The 20565-nt window shown below is 38.2% G+C and overlaps 1 protein-coding gene across 9 annotated transcripts; it reads right to left on the bottom strand.

Annotated features, from left to right (window-relative positions):
- Nucleotides 1-18651, bottom strand: si:dkey-211g8.8 (uncharacterized protein LOC108004533 homolog). Of its 9 annotated transcripts, XM_037535719.1 has the most exons (7): nt 18460-18651; nt 11078-11148; nt 9564-9635; nt 4258-9224; nt 3910-3970; nt 2012-2063; nt 1-1613 (listed from the first exon to the last, which is right to left on the bottom strand). In XM_037535719.1, exon 7 carries the CDS (start codon nt 1437-1439, stop codon nt 711-713), a length of 729 nt encoding a protein of 242 aa, XP_037391616.1. In that variant the 5' UTR covers nt 1440-1613; nt 2012-2063; nt 3910-3970; nt 4258-9224; nt 9564-9635; nt 11078-11148; nt 18460-18651; the 3' UTR covers nt 1-710. The 9 variants fall into 9 exon arrangements, with proteins under 9 accessions (XP_037391616.1, XP_037391518.1, XP_017581067.1 ...); XM_037535621.1 differs by having other exon boundaries at nt 4258-9635; XM_017725578.2 differs by having other exon boundaries at nt 2012-2042; nt 4258-9635.
- Between the last annotated feature and the right edge of the window lie 1914 nt (nt 18652-20565).

Genomic DNA, 20565 nt, shown 5'->3' with positions numbered 1-20565 from the left:
TCTTTTTCTTTCAACACTTTAATTTGACTAAGAAATACATAACTGGTATAAATGGTTTGCAAACTCTTTATACAACATAAAAATATATAAATATGTAAATGACAAATAAGTATTTACAAGTCGAATTTTACAGTTGTACATATTAGGCAGACTGAAAAGAGTTCATGGATCTCTCAAAGACATACAAGTAAAGAAAGACAAGCAAGCAAATAAATACATAAATAAATAAATAAATAAATAAATAAATAAATAAATGAAATTACAAAATTATGAAATGAATAAAGGACAAATGCAGATTTACAACTAATCCCGTTATTATAAAACTGAGATTGAAGACCAAAATCACGTGTTTGGGTAGTGAAATCCTAACCCTCGAAATTGTCTAACAATCCAAAAGCAATGAAAATTACAGTCATACTCTTCTGAGACGTACACTGTACTGGGTAATAAGAAAATGGTTTGATGCTGCATAATCTAGGCCTGGCCTTTGGCCCTCAGTGAGCAAGCCTAAGGCAACAGTGGCAAGGAAAAACTTCCTGACCAGCAGGAAGAAACCTTGAGAGGAACCAGACTCACTGGGGCAGCTCATCCTCCTTGAGCAGGCACAAATAAACAGCTTTTTAAACTCTTTCACACCTTAAACTAGAACGACTGCAGTCAGAAATAATTCAATACAGTGGTAAAGCTGTTTAAACCCAGACGGACATCACTCAGCCAGCAATCGCACCTACACTGTTCCCACTGAAAAACTTCTGCATGAATGCTTTATAATTGTTTTGTGTTTTTTCGATGACCTTTTTCGGCAGGTTTTCATTGTTGCCCTGATGTTTCCAGGATCCACCTGTGACCATGGGGTGATTATGATGGAAGTCATCCCAAGATTTTAGTAAGTGTATCAGCACAAAGTTGTGGAGAAACATCTCAGGGTTCCTGATGACCTCTGAGAACAGAACGGCTCCAATGGCTATAGCGTCCTCTGGGCTCTGTACGAAGCAGTCGACTTTTTTGTGGTTCCCAATGATGTAGTTGTACAGCGTTTCAGTGTATTTCTTGTTAAACTTATTTGTTGGGCTTATTTTTGCATAAGACAGGTTCCTATCATTAAACCTCATGGTCTGAAGATGCCCGTCAGTGTACTCATACTGCGGAATGACATACAAGTCCTTAATCTGCAATCTGAGCACATATTTCCCAATCTGTAAAAAACAGTCTTCTTGCTGTTGTTCTTGTTTTCTGTGCACGAGGGAATAAACAGTTCTGGCATACTGCTGAAAGCCACCATTTTTAAAGATGTTCAGAGTCTCAGCTTCTGTAATTACTTCCATAATGTCATCTTGTGTGCTCTCATGTCCAAGGTTAGCAAATCTCATGATTTCTTGTATGGCTTGATCTTTGTCCCATGAAATACACACTTTATTTCCATCTGGCAGTGTGAACATGTTTGTTGTATTGCTGCTGTGTTTGGCATCAGAGACATGAATGAGTCTGTTTGATTTCACTGAAAGAGTGAAAGTATCTTCCAGCTTAGGAGGCCAGAACTTCTCCTCAATCAGCTGACAGGCGTTGAGTGACAAATACAATGGCTGCTTGCCTTCATTTTTCTCTGGACTGGTCTGTGTAAATGGGGAAAAAATAAATAAATAAATAAAAACATGAGAAAAAGATGAATGTGTAAGTGTTGCTATAAACCACAAGAAACTGTAAGTCATTTATGTATTTAAATGGATACTAGATGTTTCTGTTACATGGACTATGTCTAGTTAAATTTATTATTTCCTCTTAAAAATAAAGGCACTAACAAGGGTTCTTTGCGTGATCTCATGGAAGAGCCACTTTTGGTTCCTGTAAAACGTTTCAAAGGATGGTTCTTTAGAGAACTGTTTCTATAAATAAGACATGTCTTGGTCAAACATGGTTCTTTGGGAAGCCATAGGTGGTTCTTTCATCACACAAAGAAACCGTAGGGGCTCAGTTTTCTTTAAGGAGTGTGCAGTGATTGCTTTTTTCTAACCTTGTCTGACGAAACAGGATCTTCATCGGCACTGTCAGCAGAATTGGCAAAGCTGAAACATTTCATCAGTTTAAGCAACTTTATTGTTGCTGATAACAGCATATTATTCTAATCAGCCTAGGTAATGCTCTGCATTTAAAAGAAAATCAATGACAAATAAATCTTTTTTTTTTTTAATGAATATTAGTAATATAAGCGATCGGTTCAGTGTGCCTCATTTGTCAGTTGAGAGGCCTGTCATTATATACAGGTTTGAAATACATGAAATGTTATCCATACTAAAAATTATACATTCATTTGTATTTGTTATTATATTTTTTCCAAATGCATGTTTTAACAAAATATAAATAAATATACACGAGCTGAATGAATGGTACTGACTGTGTTCTCCACTGAACTTTGCATTAACCATGTACGTATGCAGTAAGACACACACAAAAACATGTATTTCAAATAAACAAGATATCCAATCATGAATGCATTTTCACAGTGTGTTAATACCTACAGTAATTGCTTTTGCCATGTTAAAGGTTATTTTGCTAATATTTAAGAATGAAATACTGGAATACAAATCCATTTCACAAAGTATTCCCAAGAGTAAAGTGCATTAGGCAGTATTCTGACTATTTTCATACATTTTCAAATGTGCTTGATAAATACATTTACATGTGGTTTTGGTATGGTTTATTTCTATGTGTAATGTTTCCCCATTCACTTTAAAATAAATGGATTTTAAATGATATTGGGACAATATGGCAATATATTCTGAAATACATGTAGTGTTTGGAATGTATTTCAGTATGGATGTGAAACATTTTATATAAAAATACACACATATATATATATATATATATATATATATATGTATACAATAAATATATATATATATATATATATATATATATATATATATATATATATATATATATATATATATATATATATATATATTTTCCCATACCAGCAGTTTCACAAAAATTAGGACGGTATGTGAAATGCAAATAAAAACAGAAAACAGAGACAAACACTGAACAGAGACAAAATATTTGTTTTATATATGTTTATTTTTTTTTACTTTAAATACATAAAAGGCTAGATGTGTAAATATATTATACATTATTACATATATAGTTTAAAGACATATTCACTATGTTCCTAATCTCTATATATAAATATATAAAGACTAGGAACATAGTGAAATCACTGCACTGTTAAGACTTCTCTGGGCTGGAACTTGTCTTAAATCCCATGTGTCAATCACAAGGCCAAAAGTCAGGCCCATGGCACAATTCTATTAGGCCTGCAAAAATGTTATCAATATTAGCCCGTTAGCTCTTACAGCTAATACAGTAAATTACTTTATGTGAAACAATTTGATTTTAAAAATAATTTTTAAATGAGTAATCAGTGCATATTTTTTGTTCTCTGGGCCAAAGAAGAAAAGGACTTTTTTTCATTATAACAATCCTGAGCCACTTTGGCTTGTATTCCAACAGCATCGATGTTTGCAATAGCAAGTTGTTGAAACATCAAATATCATGTTCTGTATCATGTTCAATTTAATACAGGCCAAACAGAATTGACTAAATCACTGCATTCTGTTTTATTAGATTTTACATTCTGTCGTAACTTTTTTGGAATTAAGGTTAGGATTTTTACCTGGTTCTCTCCCTCTTATGTATATCAGGTACATCAGGTGAGAATTAACTTTTCAGTACTGATCTCTTCTCATTGCATTTCCAGAACAAAAGTGATCAGAGTACACATTTTTTATTTGTGCCATTCCTTCAGGTTAATTAATTTATTATTAAATTAATAAGAAACTATTGTGTTTTCTAATGTCATTATCATGTCAATACATCTGTCCATATGAGTACAAAAAAAGGATGTAAACTCACTCTGAAAGTGCCTGAGCAGAGGAAGACTTGAACCTCTTGTGGCGGTTCCGTCCATGTGCTGCTAAAGAGAAACGGTAATGAATGTAATGTAATTAACCTATTCACTCTGACACCAGAGAAGCAAAATCCGTTAGAAAACAGGAACACTGACACTGAAAAGTACAAAGCAAAAATTTTATTTAGGGCATTGGGGGTAGGTTTTTAGAGGGGGTGTAGCCTTGTTTACAGAGGATATCAAGTTTAACAGGTTGTCCCCAGATGAGTATTCTCATACTGAGATCACGTCTGGCCCTATGAAAATAGATGAATTGATCTAATATGTCTAATAAAACAGGTAACTGTACCAACCTCGTGTGCAACTTGGCCTTCGGGGCTCCTCATCAGAAAGACCAGTCTTGAAGCAAGGTCCACAAAGGGTGTCATCTCTTGGATACACATTCTGTATAGGAGCCGGACTTTCCTGTAAATTTGAGTCCCATTGGAGGGCAATGATTGTTAAAACTGCATTAGTCTTTGCATAGATGGCATTACAATTTTCTAATCTACTTGTTTAGGCTAATAAATGCTTTCTCTCTTAATTTATCTCAACATGATAAATATACCAAACTTTTAACCTTTTTAAGGAAACGTTAATTTCATTGCAGTTACTGGCAGTAGCTTTATTTTATGTACTGCTCAACATTACTACTAATAGTACTACACAATTCAAAATTCAAAGAAATTGTTTCTCTAACTATTGCTGATAAGAATGTTTTGCTACGCTTTAAGCTGTGCTGAAAAAAGATGAAAAGACATTACCTTCTTTCATTAACGAATACTTCTGTGCAATTAGATGATTCCAGTATGGAAACATATTAGCGAAAGTAGCGAGTGGAACTTACTTTCAATCTTCGACCACAAGAAGATGATGCAGAGATTGCAGGGGCATCTGCAAGAACCAGGAGCTCCTTTTCACCACTGGTACTGGTGAATTTTTAAGAAAATGTCAGTCCAGTGTGTTCATTCACCAGCCAGATATTAATGAGTTACTTCAGATTCTGTGAACTGCTGATTCAAAGATCAGAAAAGGAAGCAGGACATGGAAATTGGAAGCTACTATCTAAATTCCACAAGGTAAGAAATATCCTTGTTGAAATATACTGGGCTGAAAATGTGCAATCAACCCAGCATATTCAGAAATCAGAAAAGGAAGCAGGTCAAGAAAATGTGACGAAAATGCAAATGAAGGCTGTCCAAATTCCACATGATGAACATGGTCAAAGAACCAAGTTCAGAATATTTTTCAAATGCATTATGTAGAAAACATTTGAAGAAACAAAGCGCAGCTAAGTTCTCGAAAGTCCTACAAGAGAACGAGGCAGATATCTTTGGTTGTAGGAGGTGTCATCACTTTTTCTACAAAGAAAAGTTTTTTATCTTTAAGATTTCTCAAGCTTTTTCCAATTTCTCAAGTTTCTTCTTGCTGGAACCTTTAAGGTCTGCTCATACTCATACTTCCTCCTTTGTCTTGGTCTCGATCCTTCTTTAACTCTTTATCTTAAGGGATGCTACACTATAGAGGTAGCAAGTCCATAGACAGAACAAATTCCTTAGGCTTCCTCTGATCCACAAATACTGAGATGGGTACTAAGCCAATCCACAACAAAACATTATGGCATTTATGCAAGTTTAAGACTCTCTTTGTTGGAATGTATTTCTTTGTCTGATGTATAGATCCAGTTAAGCTGCATCCAGATATTTAACTGCTCTTGGTTTGGCACACCATTTCTTGAGGTAAGGCCTCGAGAAATATGGCCCTCAAAGGTAGGGCCTTTATTCATCCATGACTGAAGAATCCTTAACCTGGCACCAAAAAAGCAATCCCAAAATGTTCTAGTAATCTTTTATTCCTGGAGAGGGTCATGCTGATACAATCTCCTGAGTTCTTTCATCTCACTATCGGAAATGTGTTGGAACTCAAAATCATCCAAGAATTTGGATTTTTGTTTACAGGAACATGTGCTGTTTTGTTTCCTAAATGTAATAATCCTTCCTTCATGTCCTAATCTTAGGAATTGCCTTGCTCTTCATCCGTCTTCAACACATATGACCTGTTGCACCCTTGAAGATCACTCTGCTTGGGCTGAGATTTATCACAAAATAAAGACAGTCCAAAATCTTCAACTCTTCACCTGTCCTTACTCCTATGTCTCAATAGTCCACAAAGACATGGTACGTTTCCATCAACACAGGCAGAAACACCTTTACAGCCATAGCAAACCACTGAGTTGCTCCTTAAAGCTTCTTCCTTTCCTGTTTCACAAGCTGGATTCTGAGACAGATACAACACCTCTTAGAATACCTACCACTTTCATACCTGTGAAATGGAAATACTTACATGTACATTTTACACCAGTCCTCCACAAACACAGGTATTTATACAGGCTCTATTTGTATCATTTGGTTGATACATGTCAAATGATCCTTTTTTTCCTACAAGGACTTCTAGGGATGAAACCAGAACACCTTTAACCTGATCCTGACGGCAAGGTTCAGTAATGAGTAGAAGTCTTCATAGTGCCTTAATAATTCCAGAAAGGCCAGCCATATCACTTTTATGTAATCCATAAAGTTACATCTTACTATATCTTCAAGTTTCACTGCCAACAAGTTTCAGATGTACCAAGGTGGTTTTATTGATGGACTATTCTTCTAATCAGCTTCTTGCATGCTTATCCCATTCTTTCTACACCATCAGTGGAATTTAAGGCCTGATTCTTCCTGATCAACATGGGAGAGACTATCTGCACCAGCCATTATCTTCACTGACGGAGGTAATCATCCATTCCATACCACATTTCATCTCTAATGCCCAAAATGGTGTCCTTATGTAAAGGTGCCATGATGACCTTCTGCTTCTTCAACTTTAACAAGCTTTGGCTTGGATAAATCAATTGTGGAAAAGAGATGAGCAGAGTAGCAGAAACATCCAGAAGGTAATTTTAGAGAGTCCTTGAGTTTTTGAAGAACAGATTAGTTGGTGCACATTGAGGAACAGGCGAGGAACTCACTCTGATGCATTTTTTTTCCTGCGCCGAGATGACTTTGCGGCACTCCTCTTTTGATTCCTCGATCCAACTGTAAGTTGAGATTGTTTGGATAATGAGCATCATTTCACAATCTTTTTTTATTACTTTTATAGTTGCTGTTCAATGAATTAGGCCCAACAGTTGATAGTTCTTAACTTTCCAAAGGGATAAGAACAGGAGGCTAGATCAGGCAATATGCACTACAGGGCCAAAAGTAGGTGGACACCCAAGCATCACATCCACATGTATATGTTAAACATTTCATTCCAAACGCATTGGCATTAACATGGAGCTGGTTCCCTTTTGCTACTATAATAGCCTCCACCTTTCTGGTAAGGCCTTACACTAGAATTTCCAAACAGCGACATGAGCATTGGTGGCATTCTGCCTGGCTCATAGTTGGCGTTCCAGTTTGTTGGCATTGTATACACCTTTACAGTGGACATTTGCCATTGCACAGTGAGATCATAGGCTTGTGTGAGGCTGCTCGGCCAAGGAATCTCAATCCTTGAAGCTGCTGTCTTAACAGTTGCTGTGCTGATGTTGCATCTAGAGGCAGTCTGGAACTTCTGGTCCGTTAGTGAGGTTCTGCACAGACGTTGGCCGATAATGCTTGGCTCACAGTTGGCATTCCAGTTTGTATATACACCATTCCGGCAGGCATTTGCCATTGCACAAGGTGATGATAGACTTGTGTAAGGTTGGTCAACCATGGAATCTCAACTCCATGAAACTCCTGTCCAACAGTTGTTGTGCTGATGTTGCTTCTAGAGGCAGCATGAAACTTCCAGAGCATTAGTGAGGTTCTGCACTAAAGTTGGCAGATAATGCCTGGCTCACAGTTGATGTTTGTTTGGTGGCAATGTATACACCATTCCGGCAGACATTTGCCATTGTGCAGGGTGATCATAGACTTGTGTGAGGCTGCTCACCCATGGAATCTCAATCCATGAAACTCCTGTCCAACAGTTGTTTTATTGATGTTGCTTCTAGGCAGTCTGGAACTTTCAGAACATTAGTGGGGTTCTGCACTGAAGTGATAATACCAGGCTCACAGTTGGCGTTTCAGTGGGTTGCCGTTGTATACACCACCCCAGCGGACATTTGCCATTGCGCAGGGTGATGACAGACTTGTGTGTGGCTGCTCAGCCATGGAATGTCAATTCATGAAGCTCCTGTCCAATGGTTGTTGCCCTGATGTTGCTTTTAGTGGCAGACTGGAACTTCCAGAGCATTAGTGAGGTTCTGCCCTGAAGTTGGGTGATAATACCAGGTTCACAGTTGGCGTTTCAGTGGGTTGCCGTTGTATACACCACTCCAGCGGACATTTGACATTGCGCAGGGTGATGACAGACTTGTGTGTGGCTGCTCAGCAATTGAATGTCAAGCCACGAAACTCCTGTACGACAGTTGTTACGCTGATGTTCTTCTAGAGGCAGTCTGGAACTTCCAGAGCATTAGTGAAGTCCTACACTGAAGTTGGACGATAATGCCTGGCTCACAGTTGGCATTCCAGTTTGTTGGCATTGTAAATACCATACCAGTGGGCACTTGCCATTGCGCAGGGTGATCATAGACTTGTGTGTGGCTGTTCAGCCATGGAATGTCAATCCATGAAACTCCTGTCCAACAGTTGTTGTGATGATGTTGCTTCTAGAGGTTGTTGTGGCTCTTTAGTATGGCCCATTCTGCTCTCAATGTTCATATAAGGAGATATGGAGAAAGGGTGCCCACAAACTTTTGGCCATGTCATGTAGCAGCATATATGGACGTCTTGTTAGGACTCTTGCACTGGTTGGCTTGCTTGTGATTTCTAGACATCGGAATACTATAAAGTCTTAGAACCTCAAATGGCTGTCCTGAAATGTTAGAAAAGTTGTCGGTCCCACCACAAAGCATATGGATACACCCATAGAAAAGGGGAATTCAACAAAAATCGCTGCTTTCTTCATGATTTGGCATGTCCTGAGACTCAAAACTAGAATGAAATGATCTATGACTCGAAATATTCTCTGATGCAACCCGAGAACACAGAGAAGATAAGTAGAAAAGGTCTTCTGCCATTCCTTGGCAATGAAAGCAAAACATTGCTGTAATTGGAGAAAGGTTATTGAAACTGTGAGAACAAACCCGTCATTTTGGAGCTTTGGGCATCCATTTTCTCTTGTGTAGACAAGATACTTAGATGTTGCCCTTGATGTGCTGTATGATGGCACGTCTTTTCCATTCTTGCTTGCATCTGACCTACTAAAAAAAGATATTTTTAAGATTTGTCATTTTAAGGATTGACAAAATATCAATGATAACAAATACTTGATGCTATCAAGGTACACACATTAAATGAGATTATATGAGGTTTATCTTTATTGTTTGAAGGAATTCTAACAGAGGTTTACTTTGAGGGTGCATGTTGTAACCCTTGTGATAAAGATTTCTTGAAATTACATCATACAGATAAGATTATTGCTGTTTAGTGGAAACAACTGGAAAATTATTCCAATCACCAACACTTAGCCCATATTGCATTAATGTTGAGAATATGTTGCAGTAATGCTGAAGACTATTGTCTGTTGTTTTTTCTTCTACCTTTCGGTGTATCACATGTCACGATTATCTTCCTCAATCTTCGATTTCCAGGCATCCCTTAAGTTGGGTATCCTACCAAACAGTAGAGTCACCAATAAGAAGAGGATACATCTGGAGGTAAAGTGGCTGAAAAACACTTTAGGCTCACTTAGCAAAAGCTCATCAAGTCTGAAAAGCATGTCAGTCCAGGAGAAGGAAGATGAAAATTACTGTCAGTCCAGGATTTATTGGGACAATCCTCTGTATTTGTTTTCATGACAATACAGAATACAAAGAGTGAACAAACAATACAAGTAAATACAAAAGCTGTTCGATGCCAGAGTGGGTTATAGGAAGCCAAGTACATACTGCTCATATACTGATTGTGTCCAAAAGTAGGCAGCAGTATGCCATATGTTACCAACATGAATTTCCAGTACACCAAAGAAACACAGATGACGCATGACAGAAAATTCCAGTGTGTGGACAAAGCTATTTTCATGATGTGCTACATCCCATAATCAATGAATAAAATTATTTATTCATTACTTTTTGGATCATTTAAACCAGAACATGTCACAACATGCTATAATGATGAGAGATGACAATATACATGTTTAACTGTTACCACTGATGTATACACTGCTCACCTTGCTCTCTCTCTCTCATTCTAGATTAACTTTATGAAAATGATCTTAGCAGCAACTGTTGATATGTGGTGCAGGACAGGATCGGGCAAAGGTGGCCAGAGTAGACTGAATCCACAATAGCACAGAATAAGTATGGTACTAGTAGTATAATATAGTATAATATAGTATTGAGAGCTAGGTGAAATAATGACTCTAAATTATCTCCCCAAAAAACAACTTGAGTTCACACTTAAAAAAGACGGTTCACTTAAAGAACCCTTTGCATGATTAAAGGGATTCAGACTGATGGACAATGTGCTGCAGATGGTTCTTTTTTTCAACCTATTACAAGCTTGAGATTGTAAAAGTAACAGAACCCTTTTTGCTATATAGAAGCGTTTTCTTTACAAAAGAACCCTTGAAGAACCATCTTTCTTAAGTGTATAGAAGTACAAAAGTACCAAAACATAGTCATTTCTAGCATCTCTAGTATTACAGCCCTATTCTTTTTTTCTTGTGATTCTTTTGGTCCAAAATAAACTGCTCAAGTTCCAAAGTCAGAGACGTGACTAGTGCAGATGTTGTCACCAAGAAAAAAAAAAATTAAACGCAAAAAGTTAATTGCTAAATATGAATGGCTAAACCTGAGTAAAAAGTAGATTCCTTTACTCTCTAATATATCTGTGTGGAAGTAAAAATATGATCTGAAAATACTCAGGACAGTAAAAATCAGTATCCCAAGTAGATACCACCCAACTCTGTCCACCACAGACCAAGCAGGGGATCTAATTGTTGAAAAGGATAATGTATTCAGAATGTGGGAGCATTGCTGCATTAGTTGAAGCTTTTGAGCTTAAAAAATAATACTAGTGTGCAATGAGACACACAGCCTACAACGCCACTTACACTTTTGCTTGCTTGTGTTCTACCAACACGTCCTCAAAGCAGTCAACCGTTGGCAAGGAGAGTGATTCGGCCTGCAGTAATTAAAAGTAGGAGAAACTTTGTGTTTTGAAAATATATAAATAAAACACAAAATAAATATACAAACTCCACCATAAAGCAAGGAGATGTGGGTCTGCACTATGCTTTAATTATTATTTTTAGAATATTATTAGCAGCTGCAATTAACCTTTAATCTGTGGGTGCTACACCCCCCTCAGCACCCCCACTGCCTGCTTCCCTGTCCACAAAGTGACATGGTCATTTCAGGAGGATGCAGTCATGGAGTCATGTAGTACATGTCACAGACTGGACAGTACTTTTGAGGAGCATTATAAGTTTGCAACATTAGTTTGCAACTTAATGGTCCATATTAATCCTCACCTGGACGTAATGGTGAACTTCATAAATAAAATAAGTGATCGTATCAAGACAGCAGAGAAAACACAGTCAGAGTTTGGGGTGGGTCATTTTGTGGGCCTGAGCCTGTTATTACTGCAGTATGAAAGAGCTGAGGTGAAGATTCAGTGGGTGACTTGCAACTGGTGCTTCTGAGGACTTTCAACATCAGGAAAGCCTGAGTTGCTTTTGCTGTGTTAGGAAACATTGGGAAGAATTCCCTTTGAGGGTGTTAGGTGAAAGAATGAAAAAAGTGACTTCAGCAACACTTCTGATAACATGGGTACAGAAATGAAAACAGTCAAGCCAGAAGTACACTCAAAAAAAAAAAGAACCAACAGGGTTGAAGAACCTACAAAGTGAAAGTATGTCAAGGTTAAAACTGTTGTGTATAGAAAAGTATAATATACTAATATCATTAATGATACTGTCTTGTTTGTAAACATTTACACCAGATAAAGCCTTGCCAAAACTCTGGATCTGCAGAAATGGATAATCAGGAGTGCGGGAACAGAAGTGAAACTGGTGAAAGATGTAACTGAATCCTGATTTAAATGCTGCGTTCATGTAATTAGCACATTTTATTTTGTACAGCATTACAGCCAACAAGGAGCGATCGCTGCATTGACCTATATGTGGTTAATCGACACCGTGCACTGGGAATCTTTTCCCCGGGTATTCCAGCTCTGTAGAAGCAGGGACACCACCACGTTCTAAAGAACACAATCTTTCTATTGGTTGGTCATTTATTAGAAGGTTTTCTTTTAAATATCGTCATAAACAAAAACAACCATGACAGCCTCCTCCAAGACAGAACAAGCACTGAAGAAACACAGCACTCCTACTATGAGAAGCTTCATGAGTAAGGGCCAGTGTGTCTAAAATATCCTGCTTTTATTTCAGGAATGTTTTTGTACATATGTGCTCTGAGAATGTCCCTCTTGATAAAGGTAGAAAAAACAGGTATTTGTCCACACACAGATTTTGAGATCAAGTTTACTTATGCTTTGATTAGTATGATAGACCCCATAAAATTGATTTTTGGGTCATTTCAATGGCTTTTACAGTCTAGTACACTTGACGTTTTGTAGGCATATGAAATCTGCAAGATGTTGAAAAAAGAGCATATTTATTATCAACAGCATAATAAAAAAAATTCTGTGAAGATTAAATACATTAACAAAGTTGTTTTTATTAGTTGACATAAAACGTACAAAAAGAAACAAAAGTGCATTTCTTTAAATAAACACCTTTTATTCTGCTCCATAGAGCATTCCATTCCATTCATGTCTCCGTTTTGTTCTATCAACAGTTGAACTTTATGTTGAGGTCACAAAGTCTGTGTATATTCACTCCACTCTACTGGACTGAATAGAAATGTGTGACATAACTGAACTAAGTTCATTTATGTTTGAGTGCAGAAATAAGAAAACATGGCTTTGAATTTCGAATAACTCATGTTAGACTTTGTAAAGGGGACGTGATTCTGATATGGACTATTTTCATACAGACACTGAAGGGGGCGTTAGAGCTGAAGCAGAAGTTTCGAGAAGACCTAGGGCGGAGCCCAAACGGATCTTCATGTATGAACTGATTCATGAATTTGTACAATGTAACAATGAATGACTACAACCAAATTTAACGATCTAAAAACCATCACAGGCGTATTAAAATACATCACACACACTTAAGTTTACTTTCAAGAATGTGTGTCTTTCTTGAATCACACCTCGGTGTTGCACAACCATCTAAAATTTAATCATGCTCAGATGATCTAAAAGAGTAAACCTCAGTACACATTATGAATATTTTTAATAGTGCCATTACTACTACTACGGCTAACAACAACAACAACAACAACAATAATAATAATAATAATAATAATAATAATAATGGTAATAAGAACAAAAACTTTACAAAAGTTTAGTTTTCTTGCATCATGACAACTTGAAGACATTTTCCTATAGAACATTCATAACTACTCATTGCTCTAACCTCAAGACCTGCTCATCCATGCGTGTCAGTAAAGGAATTCTGTTTCTTAAAGTAACTCCCGCTTAATGTGGCATTAATCTCAAAACTACATTCTGAACTGACTGTCTTGTGCACATAAATAACTTGCTCCTCTACCACAGATAATATACTATATAGTTATTCATTTAATAAGTAGATAAAACACTAGACACTCACCGACTATTCGTTGGAGAAAGGAAGTGATTTTCTGTGTGTCACCTTATATACAAGTTTGATCATGTGATAGTCTCTCTCTCTCTCTCTCTCTCTCTCTCTCTCTCACTCGCTCACTCTCCTCCCTCTCTCTCTCTCGCTCTCTCTCTTGCTCACTCTCCTCTCTTTCTCTCGTTCACTCTCCTCTCTCTCTCTCTCTCTCTCTCTCTCTCTCGTTCACTCTCCTCTCTCTCTTTCTTTCTCTCTTTCTCTCTCTCTCTCTTTCTCTCTCTCCTCTCTTTCTTTGTCTCCTGTATTGCTTGTAAACATTTACACCAGACAAAGCCTCGCCAAAGCTCTGCAGATCCATATCATGGCTTAAGTTTCTCTTTCTGCAGAAATAGTCAGTAATGAAGAAACAGAACTGAAACTAGTTAAAGATAGAAGTGAATCATGATTTAATGCTAAGTTCATGAAATTAATACATTTTAGTATGTACAACATTACAGTCAGCAAAAAGTGACAGCAGCATTGACCTATAAGTGGTTACTGGACATTGTGTACTGAGCGTTTTTTCCTCAGGTATTCCAGCTCTGTTAAAGCATCACCTCATTCACTTTTACGTGGATTATGTGGAATACGTATTTTATTTGACTGTCTATTATATTGGATGTTTTTTATGCACATGAAATCTGCAAGATTTTGAAAAAAGAACTTCATTATTATCAACAGTGTAACAGACCCAAACAAAGAACTTAAACATTTCCTGTATTTATTGTATGTAAAGTGACCAAAAACGTTTCTGAACACTTTTAGACAGCAGTGCTTTGTTTTTAATAACCACCTTGAACTTTCCTCTTGGAGAGTCATGAACATGTGATGATAAATTAATATATTGAGGCCACGAGTGAAGCTTCAGAATATATATATATATATATAAAGTACACATTGATATAATCAATATGTATTATTAATTAATATGTTAATATACATTAATATATTAATTGTGACCTTGAGAAATAACTCATGACCAAAATATGTTAATTTGTGCCCACAGGAGACTTAACTTGTGGCCTCACTATATTATTTCGTGCCCATAGGAGACTTAACTTGTGGCCTCGATATATTAAATTTGTGGCTGTGAGAAATAACTCATGGCCTCAATATAATAATTCATGCCCATAGGAGACTTAACTTGTGGCCTCATTATATTAATTTGTGCCCATGGGAGACTTAACTTGTGGCCTCAATATATTAATTCATGCCCATGTGAGACTTAACTTGTGGCCTCAATATATTAAATTGTGCCCATGGGAGATTCAACTTGTGGCCTCAATATATTCATTTGTGCCCATGGGAGACTTAACTTGTGGCCTCAATATATTAATTCATGCCCATGCGAGACTTAACTTGTGGCCTCAATATATTAATTTGTGCCCACTGTGGCCTCAATATATTAATTTGTGTCCATGGGAGACTTAACCTGTGGTCTCAATATATTAATTTGTGCCCATGGGAGACTTGTGGCCTCAGCATATTCATTTGTGCCCATGGCAGACTTAACATGTAACCTCAAAATATTAATTTGTGGCCACAAGAATGTATTCATTTCATTCATGACTTCAGGGTATTCATTTTTGGCCAAGTCACCACGTCATCATAGGGGCTCCATAGTCTCTTATTATATTATCTTTTTTATTCTCTTAATGTCTACTATACCAGACACTGTATATTATACATCAATGAACCAAAACATTATGCCTATTTTGTTGGTCCTTGCGACCACCTGAGGCATGAACTCTACAAGCTCTCTGAAGGTGCTCTGTGATATCTGGCCTCAAGACTTAAGCAGCAAATCCTTTAAGTTTTCTATATTACGATGTGGAGCTGCACTGATCAGACATGTTCCAGCACATCCCACAGATGCTCGACCGGATTGAGATCTGGGGAATGTGGAGGCCTGGGCAACATCTTGAACTCTTGTGTTGCATGTGTCAAGGTGACGTCCACTTGAATGCCCAGACTCAGGGTTTTCTAGCAGAATCTAGGCCTGACATTGCTCTAAGGTCCAGCTTCGATGCATGCGTGCCCATTGTAGGCACAGGACAGCATGGGCACCCTGATCGCTCTGCTGAATAAAGACCCTTAGAACCATTCGGATTAAAGCCTGATGATTTTACACATTCACACAACCTTTAGAACCCTTTCCATCAGGAAAACACTAAATACCATTACTGACGATTATGTACCACCCCCCGAGATCACCAGAAACTTTTAATAGTCTCTAGGATTTTTCTCAGCAGAGTGGTCTGCCTTACTGTTTCAACGATGCTCTGATCCAGTCGTCTGGACATAACGATTTGTCCCTTTTCAGCCACTGAGGTTGTCACGCCTGCCCATTTCTCCCACACCCACGTTGACTACGAGCACTGACTGTTCCCATCTAATATATCCCCAACTTTGACATGCATCTTTGTTGAGATAATCATTGTTATTGGCTTTATAATGGTCATAATGTTTTGGCTCAAGTAATGGAATCAATATATTATGTTACTTTGTATGCAGAAGTAAACATTTCATAACAAATCATTGTTTTTAAAGAGGTCAGTGTTGGGACTAAGGCTAAAAAGGATGTGTTATCACAGAGTCATGCTGCAAGACATATTTATTATATATTTTGTATGCAATATAATCCAAAGGATTACAATACAGTAATGTTTTCTGATTATTTAATGTTACTTTTTGCATTATTTGTGTTGTTAATGTCATGTAACCAAATAAAAAAGAAAATGACACGTTCAGAAACCAAGACGCAGCTCCCAAGGATAAAACTGATTTTAATGGGAATATGGACATTTTTGTACACTACGCCTAAAGGCCCTAAGACTTAAACACATGGAAACAAGGGATCACTGTGGAGTGATTTTGTACTTTGAGTATGCAAAAGTCATACCAAAGACAAAAGTCTTTTGAGACCCTTTATCAACAATAATTCTAAAAACTCTGGCTGGTCATTATTTGTGTTTTGTCCACTAAAATGTTCATAATGGCTCATAACAATTCGTTATTGTTTGTACTTGGACTCCAAGTGTTACAGAGCCAGTTTTGTTGCGAGGTTATTTAGAGCCAGTTAAAAAGTTTTATGACTATTTAACATGAGATAGTAACGTGCACCGCTCCGGGCAAGTGTGCTCACTGTGTATTCACTAGTGTGTATGTGGTGTTAAATGCAGAGGTGGAATTTCCCTGTTTGTGGGATTAATATAGTATCCCTTAACTTATACTGGTTTGTGAGTTCAGACCATGCCTTCAACATGTGGTGGCAGTAAGAGCAAAGACGGATTGAGGGAGACGGGAAAACTCTGAGAACTTGGGCTGGAGTTCTGGGCAGCTTCTGCCTGGATCTAGAAGGCCAGATATTTAGTTATGAAAAGTTCAGCAAGCTAGCCTTCTTAAAATATTGTCCTCCAGGGGAAAAGTTCCCATCTAACATCTAATGTTAACAGCTAACGGTGAGCTGTCATATCTTGGCCTCAACGTAATGTATCGCTGCCTTTGAAATGCATCCTAAACGTGGTTCAGTAAAGATGATATAAAGGAGGACACTGGTCACTGGCTGAATAATGATGCTCATAACACTCAACATGGCTCAAGGAAAAGGGCCGATCAGCTTGCTGGTTAAGCCCCACTCGCTGTGTTGATCTGTGCAAGCACAGTATCCAGAACAACCAGATAAAACTTGTTTTTTTGTGGGTTATTTGAGCCAAAGACTACAGACTGTTTATACTATGTATTTACTATTTTTGTCAGATTTTATCAGTGATTTCAAATGTGTTTCTAATACGAAAACTTCAGGTTCGAGTATTTTGGTCTCTCATCATCCAAAGAGAGGAGCCTGGCAGGATATAACTGCCTCAGGATATAACTGCCTCAGGATATAACTGCCTCAGGATATAACTGCCTATAAGTGAACACTTTTCCCTATAAGGACTTTGGCTGCAGGTACCAGAGAACTAGTAAAGAGGAGAACTCCCCGCTCTGCAATGTCTTCCGGTTTTCTCAAACTCTATAGGGCGCTCCTGAGTGAGTCCAAACTGAATGGGATGATATGGAGCCTTAGAGTAAAATCATAGTTTATAAATGCTTTTTTAACACATTCTTTATAAACGTTTTGTGTAAAGGAATACAATCATTTCCTGAACACAGAACAGCATGAAACATTTTAACACTGGTTTCTTTTTGGATAAAACGGGGGGCATAGGAAGTGGCCAGGCTCCTCATAAACCGGCTCTGGCGGGTACCTTTTATAGCGCCTCTGAAGGCAGAGTTGTGATAAAAGGTACCCGAAACTGAGAGACAGCTGCTCTCAGTTTCGTACACAGCCAGTATGCTTGATATTCGTTTGTACTTGACATCGTTTACGCTCTTCGGCTATGCTGCCGTTTGTAGACGCTCCCTGAACTCTCAGCGGTCACCGGAGAGCACAGAAATCGACGAGCTTATAAGTTGAAAGGCTGTTCATTTCACAGGAGCATTAAGTGTGAGCTGACCGTCCAAGTTACAAATAATAAATCATTCACACACTTTATCACTGGGAATGAACTGAAGATTCACTTACGAGGAAACGAAACTACCCGCTCAGGAAACTCCGCCCACACCGCACACCGCATAGTTCATGTTAGCTCAGTTCAGACTTAACATCTATCAAAAGTTCCAGTCAGCCAGTCAAACGCTAGATTTTATGAGGCGACGATAAAGAGTATCATAAATACAGATCTTACGTCCAGATCAGTTTGCTGCTGTAGAATCTGGCGATGAGGAAAACCGAGGAAAACCGAGGAAAAATGCTTGATTCAGATATCTTCACGAAAACTATGCAGAACTCAAAAACAACATACGACTAAAAGTTGGTTGTAGATCGGCTGAGTGAAAGACGGAGAACTGCTGCTGCTGCTGCTGCTGGGATTTCTGTGCTGGGAGCAGGACCCTCCTCTCCTTATTCTCAACATTCATGTGACTTATGGAGCTGTGCGCCAAGCACCGCGTAGGGGGCGTGGTCATGCAAATTGGCTCTGGAACTATTTATTATGCATTACATTTCCAAAAGTGTTCACTCAACTGACTTCACACGCCTATGAACTTGAGTGACATCCCATTCTTAATCCATAGGGTTTAATATCATGTCGGCCCACCCTTTGCAGCTATAACAGCTTAAACTCTTCTGGGAAGGCTTTCCTCAAGGGTTAGGAGTGTGTTTATGGGAATTTTTGACCGTTCTTCCAGAAGCGCATTTGTGAGGTCAGACACTGATGTTGGACAAGAAGGTCCACTCTAATTCATCCCAAAGGTGTTCTATCGGGTTGAGGTCAGGACTCTGTGCAGGCCAGTCAAGTTCTTCCACACCAAATTCACTCATCCGTGTCTTTAATTGGACCTGCTTTGTGCACTGGTGCGCAGTCATGTTGGAACAGTGCTGAAGCATTAAGAGTTCCTTTCACTAAGAGCCCAACTCATGAAAAGCAACCCCACACCATAATCCCCCCTCCACCAAACTTTACACTTGTCGCTCTGTCATTTTACGTGGCCGACCACTTCGTGGCTGAGTTGCTGTCGTTCCCAGTCGCTTCCACTTTGTTATAATACCACTGACAGTTGACTGTGGAATATTTAGTATCGAGGAAATTTCACGACTGGACTTGATGCACAGCTGGCGTCCGATCACGGTACCACGCTGGAATTCACTGAGCTCCTGAGAGCGACTCATTCTTTCACTAATGTCTGTAGAAGCAGTCTGCAGGCCTAGGGGCTTGGTTTTATACACCTGTGGCCATGGAAGTGATTGGAACACCTGAATTCAATGATTTGGAGGGGTGAGTGAATACTTTTGGAAACATTATGTAAGCAATAGAACACAAGAGTGTTATCGCGAAATAACATCATGGCTGTGTTTTGGTCGCAGGCCTCGAGCGTTAACGTTCTATTGCTTTTGTACAACAGTTAAATAAATAAAGTAAGAAATAAATAATTTTGGCCATGAACGCGGCATTTAATATGATTTAATGTTAGCAATTTAACTAGCAGCCTGTTGCTACATCAGAGTAACAAGCTCCACTGACTCGCTGCTCAGCCGGCAGTTCGTTCTCCAGCTCCTCACAGACCAGCTGACAGTTTGGGAATTTAATGTACTCTCATCTTCAGAGTCTGACCAAATCAGCTGTCGGTCAAATGTGATATATACACACACACACATTAAAATGGATTCAGATAACAATATTGCCTGAACTGCAATGTATTTGAAATGTATTTATAAAATGCAATTTCTTGTTTATTTTTCATTATTTATCTCACTATTTTTCTTCATTAGTGTGTTTAGAACCTCTTCTTGCAATGCACCTAATCAGAATTCATGATTATGTATTAAAGCCTTAGCAGGAAAAGAAGTGACAGTTCTTAGAAACTGCCATGTCAACTGAATTTACATCTATTTAAATTACTCAAGGGTTCTTGAGTAAAGAAATAGTTCTATACAGAACCATGAACACCCAAAGAACCCTTTGCATGATTAAATGGTTCTTTGCATCATAAAAGACTGCAGAGTGCTGAAGATGGTTTGGTATAGAACCTTTTTGAAAAGGTTCTACACAGCATCAAAAAAGGTTCTGCTATTATTGTGACACTTTTTGATGCTATATAGAACAATTCACAAAAGGTGCCATTTATCATGCAAAGGGTTCTTTGAGTGTTCATGGTTCTGTATAGAACCACTTTCTTTATTAAAGAACCTTTGAAGAACCATCATTTTTAAGAGTGCAGTTTAGTGGAGCCAGTCGAATCACTTGCATGTCATGTGAGCTGACTTGCTGGCACATAAACCATTTATCTTCACT

This window comes from Pygocentrus nattereri, chromosome 1 (assembly GCF_015220715.1).
Source record: "Pygocentrus nattereri isolate fPygNat1 chromosome 1, fPygNat1.pri, whole genome shotgun sequence".
Taxonomy (NCBI): Eukaryota; Metazoa; Chordata; class Actinopteri; order Characiformes; family Serrasalmidae; genus Pygocentrus; species Pygocentrus nattereri.
Note: the sequence above shows the minus strand (reverse complement) of the source record. Positions and strands in the feature narration are given on the sequence as shown.

What these genes read in the sequence shown, in the direction of transcription:
- si:dkey-211g8.8 (XM_037535621.1), bottom strand. Translation starts at nt 1,439, where the DNA reads ATGTTCACACTGCCAGATGGAAATAAAGTGTGTATTTCATGGGACAAA.